At 39.1% G+C, this 22,200-nt stretch overlaps 1 protein-coding gene across 4 annotated transcripts in view; it reads left to right on the forward strand.

Annotated features, from left to right (window-relative positions):
- Positions 1-600: 600 nt before the first annotated feature.
- TDRD5 (tudor domain containing 5) overlaps positions 601-22,200 on the forward strand; it is an 87,207-nt gene continuing 65,607 nt past the window's right edge. For 2 of the 4 annotated variants that reach the window (XM_045983442.1, XM_045983445.1), the window contains exons 1-3: positions 601-832; positions 1,600-2,007; positions 4,642-4,835. In XM_045983442.1, the coding sequence (XP_045839398.1) occupies positions 601-832; positions 1,600-2,007; positions 4,642-4,835 (834 nt within the window). Of the gene's footprint in view, positions 833-1,599; positions 2,008-4,629; positions 4,836-22,200 lie in introns of all 4 variants that reach the window. The other 2 variants (XM_045983443.1, XM_045983444.1) reach the window with 2 other exon arrangements.

Consider the following 22,200-nt stretch of genomic DNA (forward strand, 5'->3'; position numbering starts at 1 on the left):
GAGACGTTGGGGGCGGGGAGGGGACCCCTTCACCCCGGCAGAAAGGAGGTCGTTGACTTGGTAAGAGGAAGAGGGCGGCCTCCCCGTGGGTCTGGGCCGGAGCAGGTATGCTGGTGCGGAGACATCACCGGGAGCCCTCTCGGCGTTGGGGAAGGCGGGATTGCGTTTGCCGCGTTTGCCTCCCTCCCGGGCCTTTCCCCAGCGTCGGCGAGGGATGTCGGATGTCAGATTTGCGGTGTAGACTAAGGCCCCAAACAAACCCTTGTTAAAGCTTCAGCAAAACAACAACAAAACAAAAAACCAAAAACAAAATAACGAGCCAGGAACTGGCGCATTAGCCAGGGGCGGTGATTTTTCTCGAGGGGCGTGCAGGTTAATCACAGGGTGAGATTTCGAGTTTGAGTTGTGTGAGTGACTTGTGAAATGCAGCTTTTCAGAGAACCCTCACGGTTTTGCGACTGCTTCATCACCTTTAGAACTCGCTTCTAGGTTGTTTATATTCCACGATTGATCCTTTTAAAGCCGTGCCCCCCCCCAACCAGTTGGGTTTGTCTGCCTGTCTCGTGAGCCATGTTACTATCTTAAATCCGGTAGGGTGCAATGTCTGAACAGGACCGTGTCCAGGAATGCCTGAGGAAAGAAATAAGGTCACTTCTCATTTCCACCAAAGATGGTTTGACCCCACAGCAATTGGAAAAGGAGTACCTTTTGATGGTTGGCCGCCATTTGCCACTCCGAATCCTTGGCTATCGGTCAACTATGGAGCTGGTGTTGGACATGCCTGATGTTGTAGCTGTCTGCCCCTGTGGGCATGGTACTGTAGTACTGAAAGGTAAGCTTAGGGTTTAAGATCTATAAGCTAAGCAGTAATTATTACTTAGTAAGGAATTATTCTAGCAAATAAATAGGTGATGGGGATTATGGAGTGCACTTGTGATCAACAATGGGTGATGCATGGAAGTGTTGGATCACCCATTGTTGTACATCTGGAGCTAACACTGTAGCTTTAACTGGAATTAATATAAAAACTTAAAAGGAATTGTTATAGCATTTCCCCTGCATATAGCAATTACCCTGTATTCCAGAGAGGGAATTTTAACATTTTGAGGGGGAAAGGGTTCATGGTTACCTTTGAGGTTGTGCGAAGAGTGAAAGCTTTAACAAAATGAAGAAATCTTTACCCGGAAAAAGGTGCATTCACAAAAACTACATTTTGCATATGATTTCCGATTATTGCACCTTAAATTGGAGGAAGCATAACAATTGGACTTTTAAATTATGAACTCATGTTTTAAGTTTCATGAAACAAATATTACAAGGAAGTTTATTCATCTTGAGAGTTTCAGATGTTTCACCAGTCAGTGGTAATGCTAAATAGTAGGATTTATCTTTCTGTCTTCATCCTCTGGTAGAGGAATTAACAAGTGGTCGTCTGTAATGTACAAGAAATGGAGGAACCAAAGGTTCACTTTTATAATGCTACCTAGATACACAGCTCCTTGGAGAGTTAAAAATTGTCTATATAACGACAGATGTACAGGATAAAAAAAGGAGTTAAGTTTTCATCTAAATATGATTTCTTTTTCCAAACCTCCCTAGCCATTCCAGATGAATCCACCAAAGGAATAGCAAGTTTGGTTGCAAAACAGAGAAGCAGCCATAAGGTTCGAAACTCCGTGCAGAAGGGAAGGGCCAGTGTTTGCTCTGGGCCAAGCTCATGTAGGCGAGTACCTTACCGAGGAAGAGTGCCCCCCATTCTTCCAGCTGTTGTGAAGAGTGAGTTGAAAGACCTCTTGGCGTTATCTCCTGTTCTCCTTTCTGATTTTGAGAAGGCGTTTGTCAGACGATTTGGACGTTCATTCCAGTACGTGCAGTATGGATTCCTCTCTATGTTTGAAGTGCTTAATGCTGCTTCGGATGTCATTTCTGTAGAGCAGACCAGAGCAGGTTCTTTGTTGATGCTAAAGAAGAGCGTATCAGAGGAAAGGCAGAGAAGATGGCCAGCAGGTAAGCATGTGTGCATTAGTCACTGGATTGTGGGTTAGCAGAATTTGGAGCAGCCATGGCAGCTATGGAGATGTGCAATGTCTCAGCTCCCAGACTGTGTTGAAAGTTGCATCCTGGCGCTCCCACTTGCTGGTTGAATGATGTCAAGCAAGTTACTTAAAATGTCCAAGCCATAGATTCTCCTCTCTAGAATAGGAATAATAATAATTGCCTCTTGGAGTTGTGCTGAGGATTAAATGAGATGAGCTCTGAAAAGTGTCTGGCATTTAGTAAGCTTATAGTATAAGTGGTAGCTTTTACTATAAAAACATAAGATCTGCTTTCTCTGGGACACTGTAAGTGAACATGAGTCATTTGTGTTCATGTAAAGATATAATGTGGAAAATGAAGAGTATTTTTTTTCTAACTTTTTATTTTTTAAAAAGATTTATATTTATTTGACAGAGAGACAGCAAGAGAGGGAACACAAACAGGGGAAGTGGGAGAGGGAAAGGCAGGCTTCCCGCTGACCAGGGAGCCCGATGTGGGGCTCGATCCCAGGAGCCAGGGATCATGACCCGAGCCAAAGGCAAATGCTTAATGACTTAGCCACCCACTTGCCCTGAAAATGAAAAGTTTAAAAAACAATACTAGTCAGTAGCATTGACCATCTGATTTTTTTTTTTTTTTTTTAAGATTTTATTTGTCAGAGAGAGCACAAGCAGGGGGAGTGGCAGGCGCAGGGAGCCTGATGCAGGACTCCATCCCAGAACCCTGGGATCATGACCTGAGCTGATGGCAGACGCTTAATAGGCTGAGCCACCCAGGCATCCCATGCCATCTGATTTTTGCTGGCACAGTTCTTTGATATCCTAGCAGGCACTGCAGTAATTTATGTAGTGTAATGATAACCACCATATTTAGCAATTTACCTTGGATTCTCATTGCCACACCATGGAAGGGTGAATACCAGTTTTAGAGATAAGGAAAAGAAAGCTCAGGAAAGTTAATTGACTTTTCCAAAGTTGCATGACTAGAAAAGTGTTACAGCCAGGGTTTGATGCATAGCTCTTAATACTGTTCAGTGCTTTTCTTTCCCAATACTTGTCCCTCTTTTTTTTTTAAACACATATTTATATATATATATATATATATATACATACATATATGTATATATATAGTTGACATAAAATGATCCATTAATTTCATGTGTACAACATAGTGATTTGACAACTTTGAATATATTTTATGCTCACCACAGTGTAGCTACATTATTACAATACAATTGATTGTATTCCCTATGCTGTACCTTTCATCCCTGAGTCACTGTCTCAAAGTCTCAGAAGACCAATGTGATCATTTGTATGGTGCCTCACTAGACCCTTGACAGTACAGAATCTATACACTGAGCCTATTTGGGGAATTTCTATGCCTACTTCAGTGATTTTTCTTTTTCTCTAAAATCTCTAATTAATCTAGGTGAAACCATGAGAAGGTCCCAAGGGTAGAAACCAATACTTAAACTATGATAGGAAGTATAATTTGATGAAGATTATAGGGTGTTTACATGCTCTGGTTGGGGAAGACTGCAGGGGCCAGTGAGTGTTTTTTGAGTTTAACCCTGAACCATCAACAGTATCAGTAATTTTTTTTTTTTTTTTTTTTTTTAAGTATCAGTATTCTTGAGTTGCTCAGACTTAGGGAGACAAACTGATCATGCTGTTAAACTTACTAGAGGTTGACTTGTATAAAGCAGTTTGCCAACTTACTGAATGAGGGGAGCGATATTCCTTCCCAGTGATTGGATTGTTTATGTTACCCATCTGTGGACCCTTCTTCCACAGGATATATTGGAAACTGTGTGTGTGTGTGTGTGCGCGTGCGTGTGCATGCGCGTGTGCACGCGTGTGCTTGATCTTATGGTAAAGAGTTAGGCTATAATGAAGTCTAGTGATAAATTTTCGTGCTGTACCTCAACATTTATCTTTTCAGTGGTATTTCCCTCCCTTCAAATGCTGAAGAAAAAAAATGTGTACTATAGAATATCCTTAATTATATAGCTTTTTATTGCCTTTCCTTGTTCCCATACTACTAGGTGATTGTCTGGTTTGAGAAACATAGTTTTGTTTTTTTTTTTAAAAGATTTTATTTATTTGACAGAGATCACAAGTAGGCAGAGAGAGAGAGCGAGAGGAGGAAGCAGGCTCCGTGCTGAGCAGAGAGAGCCGGATGTGGGGCTCAGTCCCAGGACCCTGAGATCATGACCTGAACTGAAGGCAGAGGCTTAACCCACTGAGCCACTCAGGTGCCCCTTGAGAAACATAGTTTTAAGCAGATTCCTTACTTGGAGACTTTTGGACCTCCTATTGAAATCTGCCTCTAATTATATTCAGGTGGCCTTAAGTGGAATTTTTAGGTAGCCCCAACCTTCTCAGTATCAACACTTAATGATCTCTTGGTTTTCTTCTGTAGATGATAGATCTTTTCCATTGTATGTAAATTATATTTGGCAATATGAAAACATAAGCTCCCTTTTTTTAATTGTTATTTCAAAGTTGAGGGCAGTTAGGTTATAGCCTCTATAGATAACCACCAGAAAATAAAGTAGAAATTATTATTGACAACTTTTCTCTGTTCTTTTATTCACAAAAGGAGGTAAAATGTTTACCCAGCCTTTTAGAATGAAATCACACAGATCGTACTCCACAGGCTCCCCAGTTGTAAAGGCTCGCTTTTCACCACCTGCTTCAAAGATGGAACCGCCAAAGCAAATGTTGAATGTGGAAAAGACTTTTAAGTCAAATGTAGTAGAGACTTCAAGGCTGAATCACACTGAAAAATTAAATCAGGTAAGATATGTAAGAGATTTGATTTTACAGATATAAATACACCAAAAATGCATTTAAATTGACTGTTTATTACTTAGATCTGATGGAAGAGCTTACCTTTTAAAATTCAAGTCATTTCAGATTTAACTTGAGCATTTTCTATGGTTGTGTGGATTATTAGCTAGTGAGAGGTGGCAGTGGGAAAACAGTACAATTTTATCAGTTCCTCTGGTTTCTCCAACATGTTTCCCCTGCTGTTTGTAAGTAGAGTGTTCCTAGGAAACCTTTCTTGGCCTGAACTGCTATGAAGCAAGGAGGCAATTACCATTAATTTATATGGAAAATATTTTGAACATTCCCAGACTCTCAAACTAATCTCTAGTGGGCATTTCTGATATTTTACAATATATCTTGCTAATGGTTTTTCTGATGCCTTAGGACATATCTTGGTAATTGATACACAAAATAAATGAACGGAGATAAAGTACAGCTTCAAGCCACCATTGCTTGATGCTGAATGAAGTTCTTGGGGAAGGAGGTGGGTGGTGCCCCTCTGGCTGCTCAGAGCAGCCCCTGTGACCACTCACTGCAGAACGAATGCTGGATGCTGTTTTCACTTCTGGCCTTTTTTGGTAAAAGTGAAAATCCTCTTTCAATTTCTTTGACTTAGCCAAGTTTTGTTTTCTTTTTTTGTTTGTTTTTTAAAGACTTCATTTATTTATTTGACAGAGATCACATGTAGGCAGAGAGGCAGGCAGAGAGCGGGGTGGGGGAAGCAGGCTTCCTGCTGAGCAGAGAGCCCGATGGGGGGGCTCGATCCCAGGACCCTGAGATAATGACCTGAGCTGAAGGCAGAGGCTTAACCCACTGAACCACCCAGGCGCCCCACTTTGAGTTAGCCAAAGCAAGAACTAGCCCTACCCAGATCCTTCATAAAAGCAAAGTGGCATAATGTGAGCTTTTGAAAAGTGAGGCCTACATGTACTTTCTGCAGATCACTCGCAGATCTCTCTCTAGTTCCAGCTTCTCACCAAAGTCCTAGAAATATATTTGCAACTTACCTCATGGATATCTTCACTCGAATGACTGCCCTGAACACTGTGGTGCTGGTAGTTTTTTGACTATGTATACACTGAAGGATTTTTTTTTTTTTAAAGATTTTATTTATTTATTTGACAGAGATCACAAGCAGGCAGAGAGGCAGGCAGAGAGAGAGAAAGGGAAGCAGGCTCCCTGCTGAGCAGAGAGTCCAACACGGGGCTCGATCCCAGGATCCTGAGATCATGACCTGAGCCGAAGGCAGAGGCTTTAACCCACTGAGCCATCCAGGCGCCCCTACACTGAAGGATTTTTGAACAAAGCCGTGACAACCAAGAAAAGCCTGCTTAAATTAGCAAGATAACAGCCTTTTTTCTTTTTTTTTTTTTTTGCATTTAAAAAAATTAATTAAATTTTATTTAAATTCAATTAACATAGTATATTATTAGTTTGAGGTAGAGATCAGTCATTCATTAGTTGTGAACAGCCAGTGTTCATTATATTCTGTGCCCTCTTTAATGCCCATCACTCAGTTAACCCATCCCCCCAAACCACTCCCCTCCAGTAACCCTCAGTTTGTTTCCTATGGTTAAGAGTCTCTTATGGTTTGTCTCCCTCTCTGATTTCAATTTGTTTTATTTTTCCTTCCCTTCCCCTATGTTTATCAGTTTTGCTTCTCAGATTTCACATATCAGCGAGATTATATGATAATTGTCTTTCTCTGACTGATTTCGTTTAGCATAATACCCTCTAGTTCCATCCATCTCGTTGCAAATGCAAGATTTCTTTTTTGATGGCTGCATAGTATTCGTGCGTGCCACATCTTCTTTATCCATTCATCTGTTGATGGACATCTGGGCTCTTTCCATAGTTTGACTGTTGTGGGCATTGCTGTTATAAACATTCGGGTGCATGTGTCCCTTCAGATCACTACATTTGTATCTTTAGGGTAAATACCCAGTAGCGCAATTGTTGGGTCATACAGTAGCTCTATTTTCAACTTTTTGAGGAACCTCCATATTGTTTTCTAGAGTGGCTGCACCAGCTTGCATTCCTGCCAGAAGTGTAAGAGGGTTCCCCCTTTTCCACATCCTTGCCAACATCTGTCGTTTCCTGACTTACCAATTTTAGCCATTTTGTCTGGTGTAAGGTGGTATCTCATTGTAGTTTTGATTAGTATTTCCCTGATGCCAAGTGATGTTGAGCAGTTTTTCATGTCTCTGTTGGCCATTTGTGTGTCTTCTTTGGTGAAATGTCCATTTTTTAACTGGATTATTTATTTTTTGGGTGTTGAGTTTTGTTAAGTTCTTTATAGATTTTGGATACTAGTGTTTCATTTGATAAAACAATTGCAAATATCTTCTCCCATTCTGTCAGTTGTCTTTTGTTTTTGTTGACTCTTTCCTTTGCAGGGCAAAAGTTTATCTTGATGAAGTTCCAGTAGTTCATTTTTGTCCTTTTCCCCCTTGCCTTTGGAGACCTGTCCAGCCAGAAGTTGCTGTGGCTGAGGTCACAGAGATTGTTGCCTGTGTTCTTCTCTAGGATTTTGATACATTCCTGGCTCACATCTAGGCCTTTCGTCCATTTTCAGACTATTTTTGTGTTTGGTGTAAGAAGATGGTTCAGTTTCGTTCTTCTGCATGTGGCTGTCCAGTTTTCCCAACACCATTTGTTGAAGAGACAGTCTTTTTAAAATTGGACATTCTTTCCTACTTTGTTGAATATTACTTTACCATAGAGTTGAGGGTCCATTTCTGGGTTCTCTATTCTGTTCCACTGATCGATGTGTCTGTTATTGTTCCAGTACCACGCTGTCTTGATGATTACAGCTTTGTAAAGAGCTTGAAGTCTGGAATTGTGATGCTACCAGCTTTGCTTTTCTTTTTCAACATTTCTTTGGCTATTTGGGGTCTTTTCTGGTTTCATACCAATTTTAGGATTATTTGTTCCAGCTCTGTAAAAAAAAGTTGATGGTAACTTTGATAGGGATTGTATTGAATATATAGATTGCTCTGGGTAGCATAGACATTTTCACAATATTTGTTCTTCCATTTCATAAGCATAGAACGCTTTCCCATTTCTTTGTGTCTTCCTCAGTTTCTCTCATGAGTGTTCTATAGTTTTCCAAGTACAGATCCTTTGCCTCTTTGATTAGGTTTATCCGTAGGTTATCTTATGGTTTGGGTGCAATTGTAAATGGGATCGACTCCTTAATTTCTCTTGTGTCTCATTGTTGGTGCATAGAAATACAACTGATTTCTGTGCATTGATTTTATATCCTGCCACTTTGCTAAATTCATATATGAGTTCTAGCAGTTTTGTGGTGGAGTTTTTTTGATTTTCCATATAGAGTATCAGGTCATCCGCAAAGAGTAAGAGTTTGACACTTCTCTGCCTATTCGCATACCTTTTATTTCTTCTTCTTGTCTTTGTGAGGCTAGGACTTCCAGTACTATGTTGAACAACAGTGATGATAGTGGACATCCTTACCATGTTCCTGACCTTAGTGGATAAGCTCTCAGTTTTCTCCCATTGAGAATGATATTTGCTATGGGCTTTTTGTAGATGGCTTTTATGATATTGAGGTATGTTCCCTCTATCCTTATACTGTGGAGAGTTTTAATCAAGAAAGGATGCTGTACTTTGGCAAATGCTTTTTCTATATCTGTTGAGAGGATCATATGGTTCTTGTCCTCTCTTTTATTAAAGTAGTATGTCACATTGATTGATTTGCAAATGTTGAACCACCCTTGCAGCCCAGGAATAAATTTCATTTAGTCCTGGCGAATAATCCTTTTAATATGCTATTGGATCCTATTGGCTAGTATCTTGGTGAGAATTTTTGCATCCATGTTCATCAGGGATAGTGGTCCATAATTCTCCATTTTGGTGGGATCTTTGGCTGGTTTTGGGATCAATGTCATGCTGGCCTCATAGAAAGAATTTGGAAGTTTTCCTTCCATTTCTAGGTTTTGAAACAGTTTCAGAAGACTAGGTGTTAATTCTTTAAATGTTTGGTAGAATTGCCTTGGGAAGCTGTCTGGCCCTGGGCTCTTATTTGTTGGTAGATTTTTGGTTACTGCTTCAATTTCCTTGCTAGGTATGGGTCTGTTCAGGTTTTCAATTTCTTCCTGGTTCAGTTTTGGTAATTTATATCTAGGAATGCATCCATTTCTTCCAGATTGTCTAATTTCTTGGCATATAGTTGCTTGTGATATGTTCTTACAATTTTTTTTTTTTTTTTTATTTCTTTGGTGTTGCTTGTGATCTCTCTTCTTTCACTCGTGATTTCATTAATTTGGGTCCTTTCTCTTTTCTTTTTGATAAGTCTGGCCAGGGGTTTATTAATCTTATTAATTCTCTCACAGAACCAGCTCCTAGTTTCCTTGATGGGTTCTACTGTTCTTTTGGTTTCTATTTCGTGGGTTTCTGGTCTAACCTTTATTAATTCTCTTCTCCTGCTGGGTTTAGGCTTTATTTGGTATTCTTTTTCCAGCTCTTTAGATGTAAGGTTACATTGTGCATTTGAGACCTTTCTTGTTTCTATGAGAAACAAAATAGTCTTAGGACCACTTTGGTTTATCCCAAAGATTTTGAATGGTTGTATTTTCATTTGTTTCCATGAATTTTTAAAATTCTTAATTTCCTGGTTAACCAGTTCATTCTTTAGTAGGATGTTCTTTAACCTTAATGTGTTTGTTTTCCTTCCAAATTGGCTCTTGTGATTGAGTTCCAGTTTCAAAGCATTGTGGTCTGAAAATATGCAGGGAATGACCCTAATCTTCTGGTACCACTTGAGACCTGATTTGTGACCCAGTCTGTGATCTGTTCTGGAGAATTTACCATGTGTACTCGAGAAGAATGTGTATTCTCTTGCTTTAGGATAGAATGCTCTGAATGTATCTGTGAATGATACATGATCCATGTATCCAATGATCCATCTGGTCCAGTGTGTCATTCAACACCCTTCCTTCCTTGTTGATCTTCTGCTTTAATGATCCGTCCATTGCAGTGAGTGGGGTGTGAAAATCCTCTATTTTTGTGTTATTGTCAATGTGTTTCTTTAATTTTGTTATTAATTGGCTTATATAATTGGCTGCTCCCATGTTAAGGGTATAAATATTTATAATTGTTAGATCTTCTTGTTGAATAGACCCTTTAATTATAATATAGTGTCCTTCTTCATCTCTTATTACAGTCTTTTGTTTAAAATCTAATGTGTCTGATATAAGGATTGCCACCTTTCTTTTGATGTCCATCAGTTTGATTAATTGTTCTCTACCTCTTCACTTTCAATCTGGAGGTGTCTTTGCATCTAAAATGAGTCTCTTGGGCGCCTGGGTGGCTCAGTGGTTTAAGCCACTGCCTTCGGCTCAGGTCATGATCCCAGAGTCCTGGGATCGAGTCCCGCATCGGGCTCTCTGCTCGGCAGGGAGCCTGCGTCCCTCTCACTCTCTCTGCCTGCCTCTCTGCCTACTTGTGATCTCTCTCTGTCAAATAAATAAATAAAATCTTTAAAAAAAAAAAAAAAAAAAAAAAAAATAAATAAAATGAGTCTCTTGCACACAGCATATGGATGGGTCTTGCTTTTTTATCCAATCTGATACCCTGTGTCTTTTGATTGGCGCATTTAGCCCATTTATATTCAGAGTGACTATTGAAAGATATTAATTTAGTGCCATTGTATTACCTGTTAAGTCACTGTTGCTGTATATTGTATCTGTTATTTTCTCATCTAAGTTATTTTCGGGCTCTCTCTTTGCTTAAAGGATCCCCTTTGATATTTCTTGCAGGGCTGGTTTAGCGACCACAAATTCTTTTAGTTTCTCTTTATCCTGGGGGATTTTTTTCTCTCCTTCTATGCTGAATGATAGCCTTGCTGGATAAAGTATTCTTGGCTATGTATTTTTCTCATTTAGCACCCTGAATGTATCATGCCAATCCTTTCTGGCCTGCCTGGTCTCTGTGGCTAGGTCTGCTTTCAGCCTTATGTTTTTTCCTTTGTAGGTTACAGATCTTTTGTCCTGAGCTGCTGTCAGGACTTTCTCTTTGTCTCTGAGCTTTACTATTATATGTTGAGGTGTTGACCTATTTTTATTGATTTTGAAAGAGATTCTCTCTGCCTCCGGACTTAAAGCCTGTTTTCTTCCCCAAATTAGGGAAATTCTCAGCTATAATTTGCTCCAGTATACCTTTTGTCCCCCCTCCCCTTTCTCCTCTTCCTCTGGTACCCCAATTATTCTAATATTGTTTTGCTTTATGGTATCCCTTATCTCTCGAATTGTCCCCTCATGATCCAGTAGCTGTTTATCTCTTTTTCTCAGTTTCTTTACTCTCCATCATTTTAATCTTCTGTATCACCAGTTCTCTTTTCTGCCTCATTTATCCTAGCAGTTAGAGCCTCCATTTTTGATTGTATCTCACTAATAGCCTTTTTTATTTCAACTTGATTAGAATTTATTTTAGTTCTTTTATTTCTTCAGAAAGGGATTCCCTGTGTCTTCTATGCTTTTTTCAAGCGCAGCTAGTATCTTTATAATTGTTATTATGAATTCTAGGCCCAGCAGCTTATATCCATATTGATTAATTCCTTGGCAGTTAATACTGCCATTTGTTTTCTTTTCTGGGGTGCATTTTTCCATCTTGTCATTCTGTCTAGAGAAAAATAAATGAACAGGAGAATAAAATATAAGTATAGCAACCATCCCCATCAAAATATATACTAAAAAATGAGAAGAGATCAGAAACAAAAACAAAAACAAACAAAAAAAGAGAATATAATCCAAGAAGTCAATTGAACAGAGCAGTATCCTGGGTGTATTTTGGTCAGTATCCAGAACAGAGTCCTGGGTGTATTTTGGTCTGTTAGAAGAATCTAGATCCCAAAATTATAAGGAAAGAGAAATATATATGTGTGTATATATATACATATATATATGTATGTGTATATATGTGTGTGTATGTGTGTGTGTGTATATATATATAATTCAATGAAAGAAAGCCAAAAATAAAGAATATATATATATATATATAAATGTAAATGTAAAAATGAAAATTAAAAAAGATTTAAAGAGCTCATAAAATAAGAAACTAGTTGAGGGCGCCTGGGTGGCTCAGTGGGTTAAGCCGCTGCCTTCGGCTCAGGTCATGATCTCAGGGTCCTGGGATCGAGTCCCGCATCAGGCTCTCTGCTCCGCGGCGAGCCTGCTTCTCTCTCTCTCTCTCTCTGCCTGCCTCTCTGTCGGCTTGTGATCTCGCTGTGAAATAAATAAATAAAAAAATCTTTAAAAAAAAAAAAAAAAAGAAACTAGTTGAAAAGGAAAAAATAATTGAAACCAAAGACTAAAGAATCATGAGAAGAGACCCCAAATCTATATACTATTTTATCCTAGTGCTGGAGCTTTGCAGTTCGGTGTGATCACAGATGTTCCTGCTAGTCTCCTGGGGTGGGGGCTTTTGCACTGATTCTCAGGTGTCTTTGACCTCAGGGACTGCCCTTGCTAGGGGGCCAGGTTCAGTGTAGCTGCTTCACATTGTTCTATGTGACTTTTGTTTCTGAAGGCTTTCTGCCCCACTTTGGGGATGGAAATGAAAATGGAAATGGTGATCTCCAGCCCCTAGAGCTGAAAGTTTGTGCCCCCAGTCTTTAGTGCACCCTCATGGAAAAGGAGTCAATCACTTTTGGCTCCCTGGTTTCTGTCCATACTCTGTGTTCACCCAGACTGTGACCAAGTTTTTTTTTTTTATCTCAGGCACGTGACCCTGTGTCGAGTCTCCAAACTTAACAAGCTCCTGCCATGTATACCACGACTGCTCCTCCCATGGAAGGGATGAGGTTTTGCTGTGGTTCTGCCTCTTGCTGGGCTCCTGCTTGGATAGCCGTTGCCCTGTCATCCCCTCATTTATGGTTTATGGCAACATCGACCTGCAAGGCCACTCCTGGGCACAGTGATAGCAGCTGGCTTCCCTGCTCTGATGCTTGGGAACTCTGCTGCACTCAGGCATGCCTGATCTTTCTGTGACTCCAGGGATCTTGAGACCACACTACCCCACCTAGGATTCTGCCCGTTTGGCCATCTGAGCACCTTTCAGGCAGGACGTCCCTCACTGGAGCAGATTGCTTGAAGTTCCAATTTTGTGCTCTGTGGCAATACCACTTTCTGGTAGCTGGCTCTCTCCCTCCGGGATTTATCTTGTGATATATCTCCTTGGATTCACTTCTCCACACCTCCTACCTTGCAAAAAGTGGTCACTTTTCCATTAATTGCAGCAATTCTTTCCTTAGATGTCTAGTTGAGTTTGCAGGGGTTCAGAATGATTTGATAGCTAGCTAGCTGAATTCCAGGAACCAGATGAAATTAGGGTCCCCTCCTCCCCCACTATCTTCCTTCTCAGTGCACACAAGATGGCAGCTTAAATCGAGTTCAGAATAAGCACATGGAAATTAAATTCAGGATATAAAAGTGCCTTATCTGTATAAGTTAAAAATAATTAGCTTTAGTAAAAATTTACATACAGTAAAATTTACCCATTTAAAATGGTACAGTTTGAGTTTTGACAAAATAGCCAGTCATGTAATCACCATCAAAATTAAGAAACCATTTCCGGGGCGCCTGGATGGCTCGGTGGATTAAGCCGCTGCCTTCGGCTCAGGTCATGATCTCAGGGTCCTGGGATCGAGTCCCGCATCGAGCTCTCTGCTCCGCAGGGAGCCTGCTTCCTCCTCTCTCTCTGCCTGCCTCTCTGCCTACTTGTGATCTCTCTGTCAGATAAATAAATAAAATCTTTAAAAAAAAAAAAAAAAGAAACCATTTCCATCATTTTTAAAAAGTTTCATTATGCTGCTTTGGAATTGACCTGTTTTCCCAGCTATAGCCACAGATATAAAAACCGTTGCTTTCTATTAGTTTGACTTCTCAAGAATTTCACCTAAATGGAATTAAGTAGTGTCTGGCCTTTGTGTCTAGCTTCTTAGCATGATGCTTTTGTTACTTTTTTTTTGATTGCATATCATTCTACTCTATCGATATAGAGTTATCTACCCCCATTAGATGATATTTGGGTTGTTTCCTTTCTGGGATATTTATATATAAAGCTACTATGAACATTTGCATATACTTGTATGACTGTGGTCTTCAGTTCTCTTGGGTAAATACCTAGGAGTAGGATTGTTGGGTCATTCAGTAAGTATATGTTTCACTTCATAAGAAGTTGCCAAACTGTGTTCTAAAGTGGCTTTGCGATTTTACACTCCCGTGAGCTACATAAGAGAGTTCTAGTTGCATCTTTGTTAACATTTGGTATTGTTAATTTTAAAAATACTAGTCATTTGAATGGATGTGTGGTGATATTTCATTATGGTTTTAATTGGAATTTCTCTAATGATGAATAATGTTGGGCATCTTTTCATATGCACATTTCCTTTTGTACATCTTCTTTAAAGTGTGTCTTCACATCCTTTGCTCATTCTTAAAAATTGAGATTTGTGTTGAGTTGGAAGAATTATATATGAATGTGTACAAGTCCTTTACCAGAGACATGTTTTGCAAATGCTTTCTTCTGGTCTGTGCTTACGTCATTTCCTTAGTTCTTCTTAAGTTTATTTTCCATCTCAAGTTATTTTTTTTTTAAAGATTTTATTCATTTATTTGACAGAGAGAGAGAGATCACAAGTAGGCAGAGAGGCAGGCAAAGAGAGAGGGGGAAGCAGGCTCCCCGCCGAGCAGAGGGCCTGATGTGGGCCTCCATCTCAGCACCCTGAGATAATGACCTGAGCTGAAGGCAGAGGCTTAACTACTGAGCCACCCAGGCGCCCCTCAAGTTAATTTTTATATAAGGTACCAGTATGGATGAAAGTTTTTTTGCAATGGATAGTTAATTCCTCTAGCACTATTTTTTGTAAAATATTGTTTTCCTCACTGAACTACCTTATTACTTTAGCACCTCTATCAAGTCTATTGACGTCTTGTATGTGTAGGTTTTAGGATTCTTTATTCAGTCCATTGATTTACATGGTCTTTTGCCAATACCACACTATCTTGATTACTCTGGTTTTGTAACACCTTGAAATTACATAGTTAAATCCTACAGCTTTCTTTTTCAAATTGTTTTTGCTACTCTAGGTTCTTTGCATTTTCAGATAAACTTAGTTTGATATAAACCAACTTGTTAATTTCCACCAAAAATAAATATTGCCTCTTGTGATTTTCATTAGAATTACATTGGGTCTATAGATAAGTTTGGGGAGAATTCACATCTTAACAGTATTGATCCATGAGCATAGTATGTTTTTCCATTTGGGTCTTTAAGTTTTCAGTACTCTTTTATAGTTTAAGTACCCAAGGCTTGCATATATTTTGTTAAATTTTACCCCTGCATTTTTCGTATTTTTGATACCATAAAGGATATTTTCAATTTATTTTCTAGTTTATTGTTGCTAGTATATAGAAAATGAATTGGACTTTTTTGTGTATTGACCTTGAATCTTGTGACCTTGAATCAAGGTACTTGATAAACTCATTTCTGTAGTTTAGATCATTCTAGTAGCTCTTTTATAGAGTTGGGATTTAAAAAAAAAGATTTTTATGTATTAGCGAGAGACGGGGGGAGGGGGTGACAGAGAGAGGGGGAGGAGGAGCGAGGCACAGGAAGAGGGAGAGGGAAAGAAATCCTCAAGCAGACTCTCCTGACCCTGAGCGTGGAACCCGATGTGATTAGGGGGGAGGTGGTTGATTCCAGGACGCTGAGCTCATGACCTGAGCCAAATTAAGAATCAGACGCTTCGCTGACTGTGCCACTGTGGTGCCCCAGAATTGGGATTCTCTGCATAGATCATCATATTATCTGGGAGTAGACATTTTTACTTCCTTTTCAATCTATATTGAAATCTATATGCCTTTTTCTTTCTTCTTAGGCTCTCTGGTATAATATGTGGTATAGAAGTGGTAATGCATAGAAGTGTAAGAGTGGAAATTTTTGGCTTTTTTCTGACTCTGGGGGAAAAACATTCAGTTTTTCATCATTAACTATGGTTTTCACTGTACCACTTTTATAAATGCCATAAACCAGGTTGAGGAAATTCCTTTCTGTTACTAGATTCTGAGATTTTCCCCATGGATGTATGTAGAAGTGCTCTCCATCCATTGAGATGATTATAGGGTGTGATATTGTGATTTATTGTATAGAAAATACATTTTTTTTCTCTTTTCTGGCACAGAGCTCCTAAAACCTTGCAATTTTTAAAGTGATGAAAGCTATAAAGGTGTCTTTTGTTGTTAATGACATGACTTTTGGAAAGCATCTAAGAATGGGGGCTGGTTGCCAGTTTGAGCCAACAATGTGACTAGAGGGTTAGAACTTTTTAGTCCTACCTCCAACCTCCTGAGAGAGGAAAGGGGCTGGCGATTGAATTCATTCACCAGAGGCCAGTGAGTCAATCAGCTATACTGTTGGAACAAAGCCTCCATAAAAATCCTAATGTGTTGGATTTGGAGAGTTTCCAGGCTAATGAACAGTAGAGATCTGGGGGGAGAGTGATGTGCCTGGTGACGGTGTGGAGCTCTGTGCCTCTTCCTACATACCTGACTGTATGTATCTCCATCTGTTTCTGAGTTACATCTTTTAAAAGAATTTTTATTGATTTAAAAAAAATTGAGATATCACAGATATTAGTTTCAGATATTCAACATGATGCTTTGGTATGTTTATAATAAAATGATCGTAGTAGGTCTACTTAACATCCATCATCACACATATTTACAAATTATTTTTTCTTATGAGAAGTTTTAAGATCTAGTCTCTTAGAAATTTTCAATTCTACAATATAGTGTTATTAACACTGTGTTAACTATTATATGTTACATAATTATATAATGTATATTATCATGTAATGTCTATTATTCTATATTATTATTACATACAGTATTAAATATAGTTGCCATGCTGTACATTACATCCCCAGGACTTTTTTTTAAGATTAAAAAAAATTGATTTGACAGAGAGTGTACACAAACAGGGGTAGTGGCAGAGGCAGAGGGAGAGGGAGAAGCAGGCTTCCCGCTGAGCAGAGAGTCCAATGCAGGACTTGATTCCAGGACCCTGGGATCATGACCAGAGCTGAAGGCAGATGCTTAGTCAGCTGAGCCACCCAGAGCACCCCCTCCCAGGACTTTTTATTACTGGAAATTTGTACCTCTTGACTTTCTCCACTTATTTCACCCATTCCTATAATCTTGCCCCTGGATACCATCAATGTGTTCTTTTATCTATGAGCTCAAGTTTTTTTGTTTTGTTTTGTTTTGTTTTGTTTTTTAGATTCTACATGTAAGTGAGATCATACAGTGGTTGTCTTTCTCTGACTTATTTCCCTTAGCTTAATGACCTCAGGGTCCATCCATGTTGTCACAAATGGCAGGATTTCTTTGCTGAATAATATTCCTGTGTGTGTGTGTGTGTGTGTGTAAGTATATGTATGTGTGTGTATACTGTACTCACCCTCAGAACTCATCACAAAAAACATCACACTGGGTTTAGGGCTTCAACATATGAAATTTAGGAAACACAGTTCAGTCAGAGTCAGTATAGTACTAACAAAGCAAAACTCAAAATGACTGAGTCCAAATAAATTAACTGTGTAAAGCTCAACAATGAAGGATTAGTTTGCTTTGTTTTTTCCAGTGTTTGAAGTTCTTCTGTCTTCCAAATTTATTGTACTGACTAAAAATTCCAGAAAAAACATTAATGACAGTACATATTTCTTTTTCAAAGACTTTAAACTCCATAAAATGGGGTGGGGAGACTCTGCCTGTAACCATCAGAACCAGGCACTGTTTGGTGCACTACTTAGGACCTTTGCTCCTGGCATGGCCCCAAGGAGAGGGTGAGAGGGAAGCACAGACACTTTTTCTCTGTTTTCCTTTAAGTTTCATGCAGCTCCAAGAATTCCTCATATATGCAATCTAGTAACCACATTTCACTGCCAGTCGAAGTTTTTGCCATGGGAGCTGTTTGAATCTTGTTCCAAAGTGTGGGTTCTAATTCCTAAACTACGTACTTTAATTTGCTAGCAGGACAGACTCCATGTAATTATCAGATCCTACATAATCCTATTTGTAAATGTACAACTTGCCATTTCTTCAGAATTATAGATCTAACAGTTTGCTGTGTGGTCCTACTCAGAATTCTAAAGTATATATATTAGTGTAGAAAAAGAACACATAAAACACACTTAAATTTACAGACTTTTTTATAATCTGTATTTTATGTTTTCCACAGTGAACATATACTGTTTTGTAGTAAGAAAGACATGTTATTAACAAGAACAAAAATAAATTTCTCCTTTGTAAAATGAGTATTAGTATTTGTTCATCTTTTACCTCTAAGAGGAACAGCCAGGCGTGGTCTTCGGTATAACATCCTTTGCCCATTGCCATGCTTTGTTTCACAAAGCAAATGGTTAGAACAATTTAAACTCTGTTTTGCAAGATAGGAATAATCTTTTTACCACATTCTGTTACATTTCCTTTATACTGGCTGAGAGGAAGTTTACATGGAGAATGACAGTGTGAGTGGATGAGCATGGATTAGCCATATTTTCTAGAAATGAAGCCTCAGATGCTCTGTCTGCATGTAGTCCCAGATCACAGCTAACCATAGAGTTCCTTTGCTTCCATTGATAGGTCTTTGCTTGTGAGAATGTTTGGTCAAGGAGCAGGGATCTGGCATTTCTGGGTTCTCTAGCCTTCATACCATCTGGAGTGCCCCCATGCTACTCTGCTCCCAACCTCCACATTTTAGAAAACTTCATTGTAACATACAGTGTGAGATTTAAAGTAGGTAAACATGGACTTATAAAAGAAGCTCTGGTCTTAAATGAATTAAAAATCAGGGCTGGGTGTTAGTTTGCACTGAACTTTTAATTTGCGACCAAGGAGTTGATCATTTTTATGTGAATTAGGTGGTATGCTTGGTGTTGCATGTAAGAAAAGATGCTTTTTTATTTTCCTTGATGACCTGGCCCAACTGTCTTTTTAAGAGTATCAAGACAAGCAAGCAACTGGGTATATTAAACAGTTACTGTCAGCAGGAGCTGTTTGTTGGGTTCATTAATGCAGTTTTGGAAGTTGTGTTCCCTGGCCAACTAAAAGGAGCTGTTCCCTGTTTTCTTGTGAGTTTGGATGAAATTTTTAGTATGGCAAGTCACATTCCATACTGTCTGGTTTCTTGTCAGATGAGGTACCTAACAAGTATTTCAGCAGCAAAGAAGACTTTGCTTCTATGTGTGTCTGTGCCTGTTTTGTGATCTTGATCAGAAGTGTATTTATGTTTTACCATATGGCCGAAGGGCTGCAGAATATACCTCTAAGATGTCATTTCTGTTCCTTTCTGCTTTTAGCTTCGTGCCTCTTCTTTCCAAAATGTTCCCACCCTCATGTTTCCAAATATCACCCAGGTGTCTGTTTTTAAAAATTTTTCTTATTACAAAGTAATAAAGATTGTAGAAGATTTGAAACACAGGAAAGCGCAGAAGAAGATAAAAATCACCTATACTTTTATCACTCAGAAAAGTTGACTTTTTCTTTCAAAATTTTTATTTAAATTCCAGTGAATGTGCGGTAGTATATTAGTTTCGGGGGGTACAGTGTAATGGTTCGGCCCTTGGTATGTCACCCGGCGCTTGTCACAGGTGCATACCTTCATCTCCATCCCCTGTTTTCCCATCCCCCATTCCTTCCCCTCTGGTGACCATCAGTTTGTTCTCTACAGTTAAGTCTGTTTCTTGGTTTTCCTCTCTCTCTTTTCTCCCCCCTTTGCTCATTGGTTTTGTTTCTTAAATTCCACACAGGACTAAAATCATATATTTGTCTTTCTGACGGACTGATTTTGAAAGGCATACATGCACCCTAGCGTTTCGCAGTATTAGCTACAATAGCCAAACTGTGGAAACAGCCCACGCATCCATCAACTGATAATGGATAAAGAAGATATGGTGTATATATACACAATGTAATATTGCTCAACCATAGAAAAGAAGGAGATCTTGCCATTTGCAATGACATAGATGGAGCTAAAGAGTATTACGCTAAGCGGCTCTTTCTTTCTTTCTTTTTCCTTTTATTTTAATTTTTTTAAATATTTATTTGACAGAGAGAAATCACAACTAGGCAGAGAGGCAGGCAGAGAGAGAGGAGGAAGCAGGCTCCCTGCTGAGCAGAGAGGTGGATGCGGGGCTCCATCCCAGGACCCTGGGATCATGACCTGAGTCAATCCTCAGTGGGTTAAAGCCCTCAGTGGGCTTTAACCCACTGAGCCACCCAGGCGCCCCTCTTTTTCCTTTTAAATAAAATTAGAATCATTCTGGTCCAGGTTTGTGAACTGCTTTTTTTTGGTCCTAACTGTAAGTTGTGAACATCCCACACTATTAAGTGTTGTAATGCAACATAATTTTTATTGGTAGTAGGATGCACGGTGATTTAACTTGTAACCTTGATTAGGCATTAAGCCTGTTTCTGGTGTTTGTTATTAAAAATAACCTTGTGATGAAAATCATTACTTCACAGGGTAAGTTTCTGGAGCAACAATCACTGCATCAAAAAAAATTGTATTTTTAGGGGCACCTGGGTGGCTCAGTGGGTTAAGCCTCTGCCTTTGGCTCAAGTCATGATCTCAGGGTCCTGGGATTGAGTCCCACATCGGGCTATCTGCTTGGCAGGGAGCCTGCTTCCTCCTCTCTCTCTCTGCTTGCCTCTCTGCCTACTTGTGATCTCTCTCTGTCAAATAAATAAATAAAATCTTTAAAAAAATTGTATTTTTATGTGGTTAGGTTGTCCTCCATAAAAGTTGATTCAGTTAACACTTAGATAAGGTGTGTATGGAATGTGCTTCTTTCTTTGTACCTTTGCTAATACCCAGCCGGCATAGATGACCTCTCCCTCCCCACCAACCCAGTCTGTTAGATCTCTCATTGCTTTCCTAATGCTTTTAAGGATATTACCCTTTCGTGACACTCTGTGAGTCTTTTCATGATATTTATCGTAATTGCAATTATATATTTATGATTATTTTACGTTTGTCTCCCCATACTAGACCACCAGGTTCCAGAACGGCAGTGACCATTTCTAATTTATTTACCCTGTATATCCACTGTGGAGCACATAGTATGTGTTCAGAACATTTTTGTTGAATGAATAAGTGGGCATTATTGTAAAAATAATTTTCCACTTTGATAGGCAAGTAACTATATCTGACAAATGTCTGTTTATTAGAGGTTAAGCTTCATGCTTTTATTGCTTAATGTTACTCTTTATCAATTGCCTATTTATGTTTTTGTTCATTTCTTTGAGGAGTATCATTTTCTGATTCAAAGTTCTTCTGTCTCTTCTGTAATCCTAGAGACTCCTATTTGAATATGGTATTTTTTCTCCTGTCACTTTCCATCTTTATTTATGCCCCTGTAATATAATTTTTGTTTGATCGATTTATTATCTGTTCTTTGTGTTTGCTAGGTAGGCATCTGAGACTGAAATATTATTGAAATCAGTGTTGCCTCAGATTATTTCCTTGTGTCAATCACTGATTACCTTCCTCTCTCACTGCCCTTCCCCCTCATTATAACTTCTATCCTCCAATTATAGCTATCCCCAAGATTAGCTGGATTTTAAGAAATCTTCCCTATCCCATTCAGCTTAAAGTCATCTTAATTTAGTGCTCTAGCTTGAGGCAAAAAACATTTTTTTTTCTTCTTGAGAAGCATGTTCCTAGCTAAGAACCTATCATTTTGACATCTTAAGCCCAGGCCTGGTGACTGTTTTCTTTAAAGGGCCACATGGTAAACATTTGAGGCTTGAGGTCCAAATCATCTCTTTTGTAAACACTCAACTCTGCCTTTGTAGTGTGAAACACAATCATATAGATAATGTGTAAATGAGTGGGTGTGGCATCTTCCAGTAAGATTTTATGAATACTGAAATTTGAATGTCATATAATTTTCATGTGTCACAATATATTCATTTTATGTTTTTCCCCCACTACTTAAAAATATTGAGACTATTCCAATCTTACGGGCAATACAAACACAGATGGCAAAGGCCAGCTTTGGCCCCTGGGCTGTCCTTTCCTGACCCTGTCCCAAGCCACGCTCCAGAGAGAAAAATCACATTCGTAATTTTCATCCTGTCATTTACCTCTCAATTTCCTGAACTTTTGGAATTTTTTAAAAACCAGCAAAAACCTACTTCTGTGTTCCAGGGTAATTTAGCTTTCCTCCTAAAACTTGCAGTCCTTGAGTCTGTTTCCCTGGGCCTCTTATTATTCATCCATATCAAATCAGCAGTTCCCTTGCCTGCACTGG

The sequence above is a fragment of the Meles meles genome, chromosome 17 (genome assembly GCF_922984935.1).
Source record: "Meles meles chromosome 17, mMelMel3.1 paternal haplotype, whole genome shotgun sequence".
Taxonomy (NCBI): domain Eukaryota; kingdom Metazoa; phylum Chordata; class Mammalia; order Carnivora; family Mustelidae; genus Meles; species Meles meles.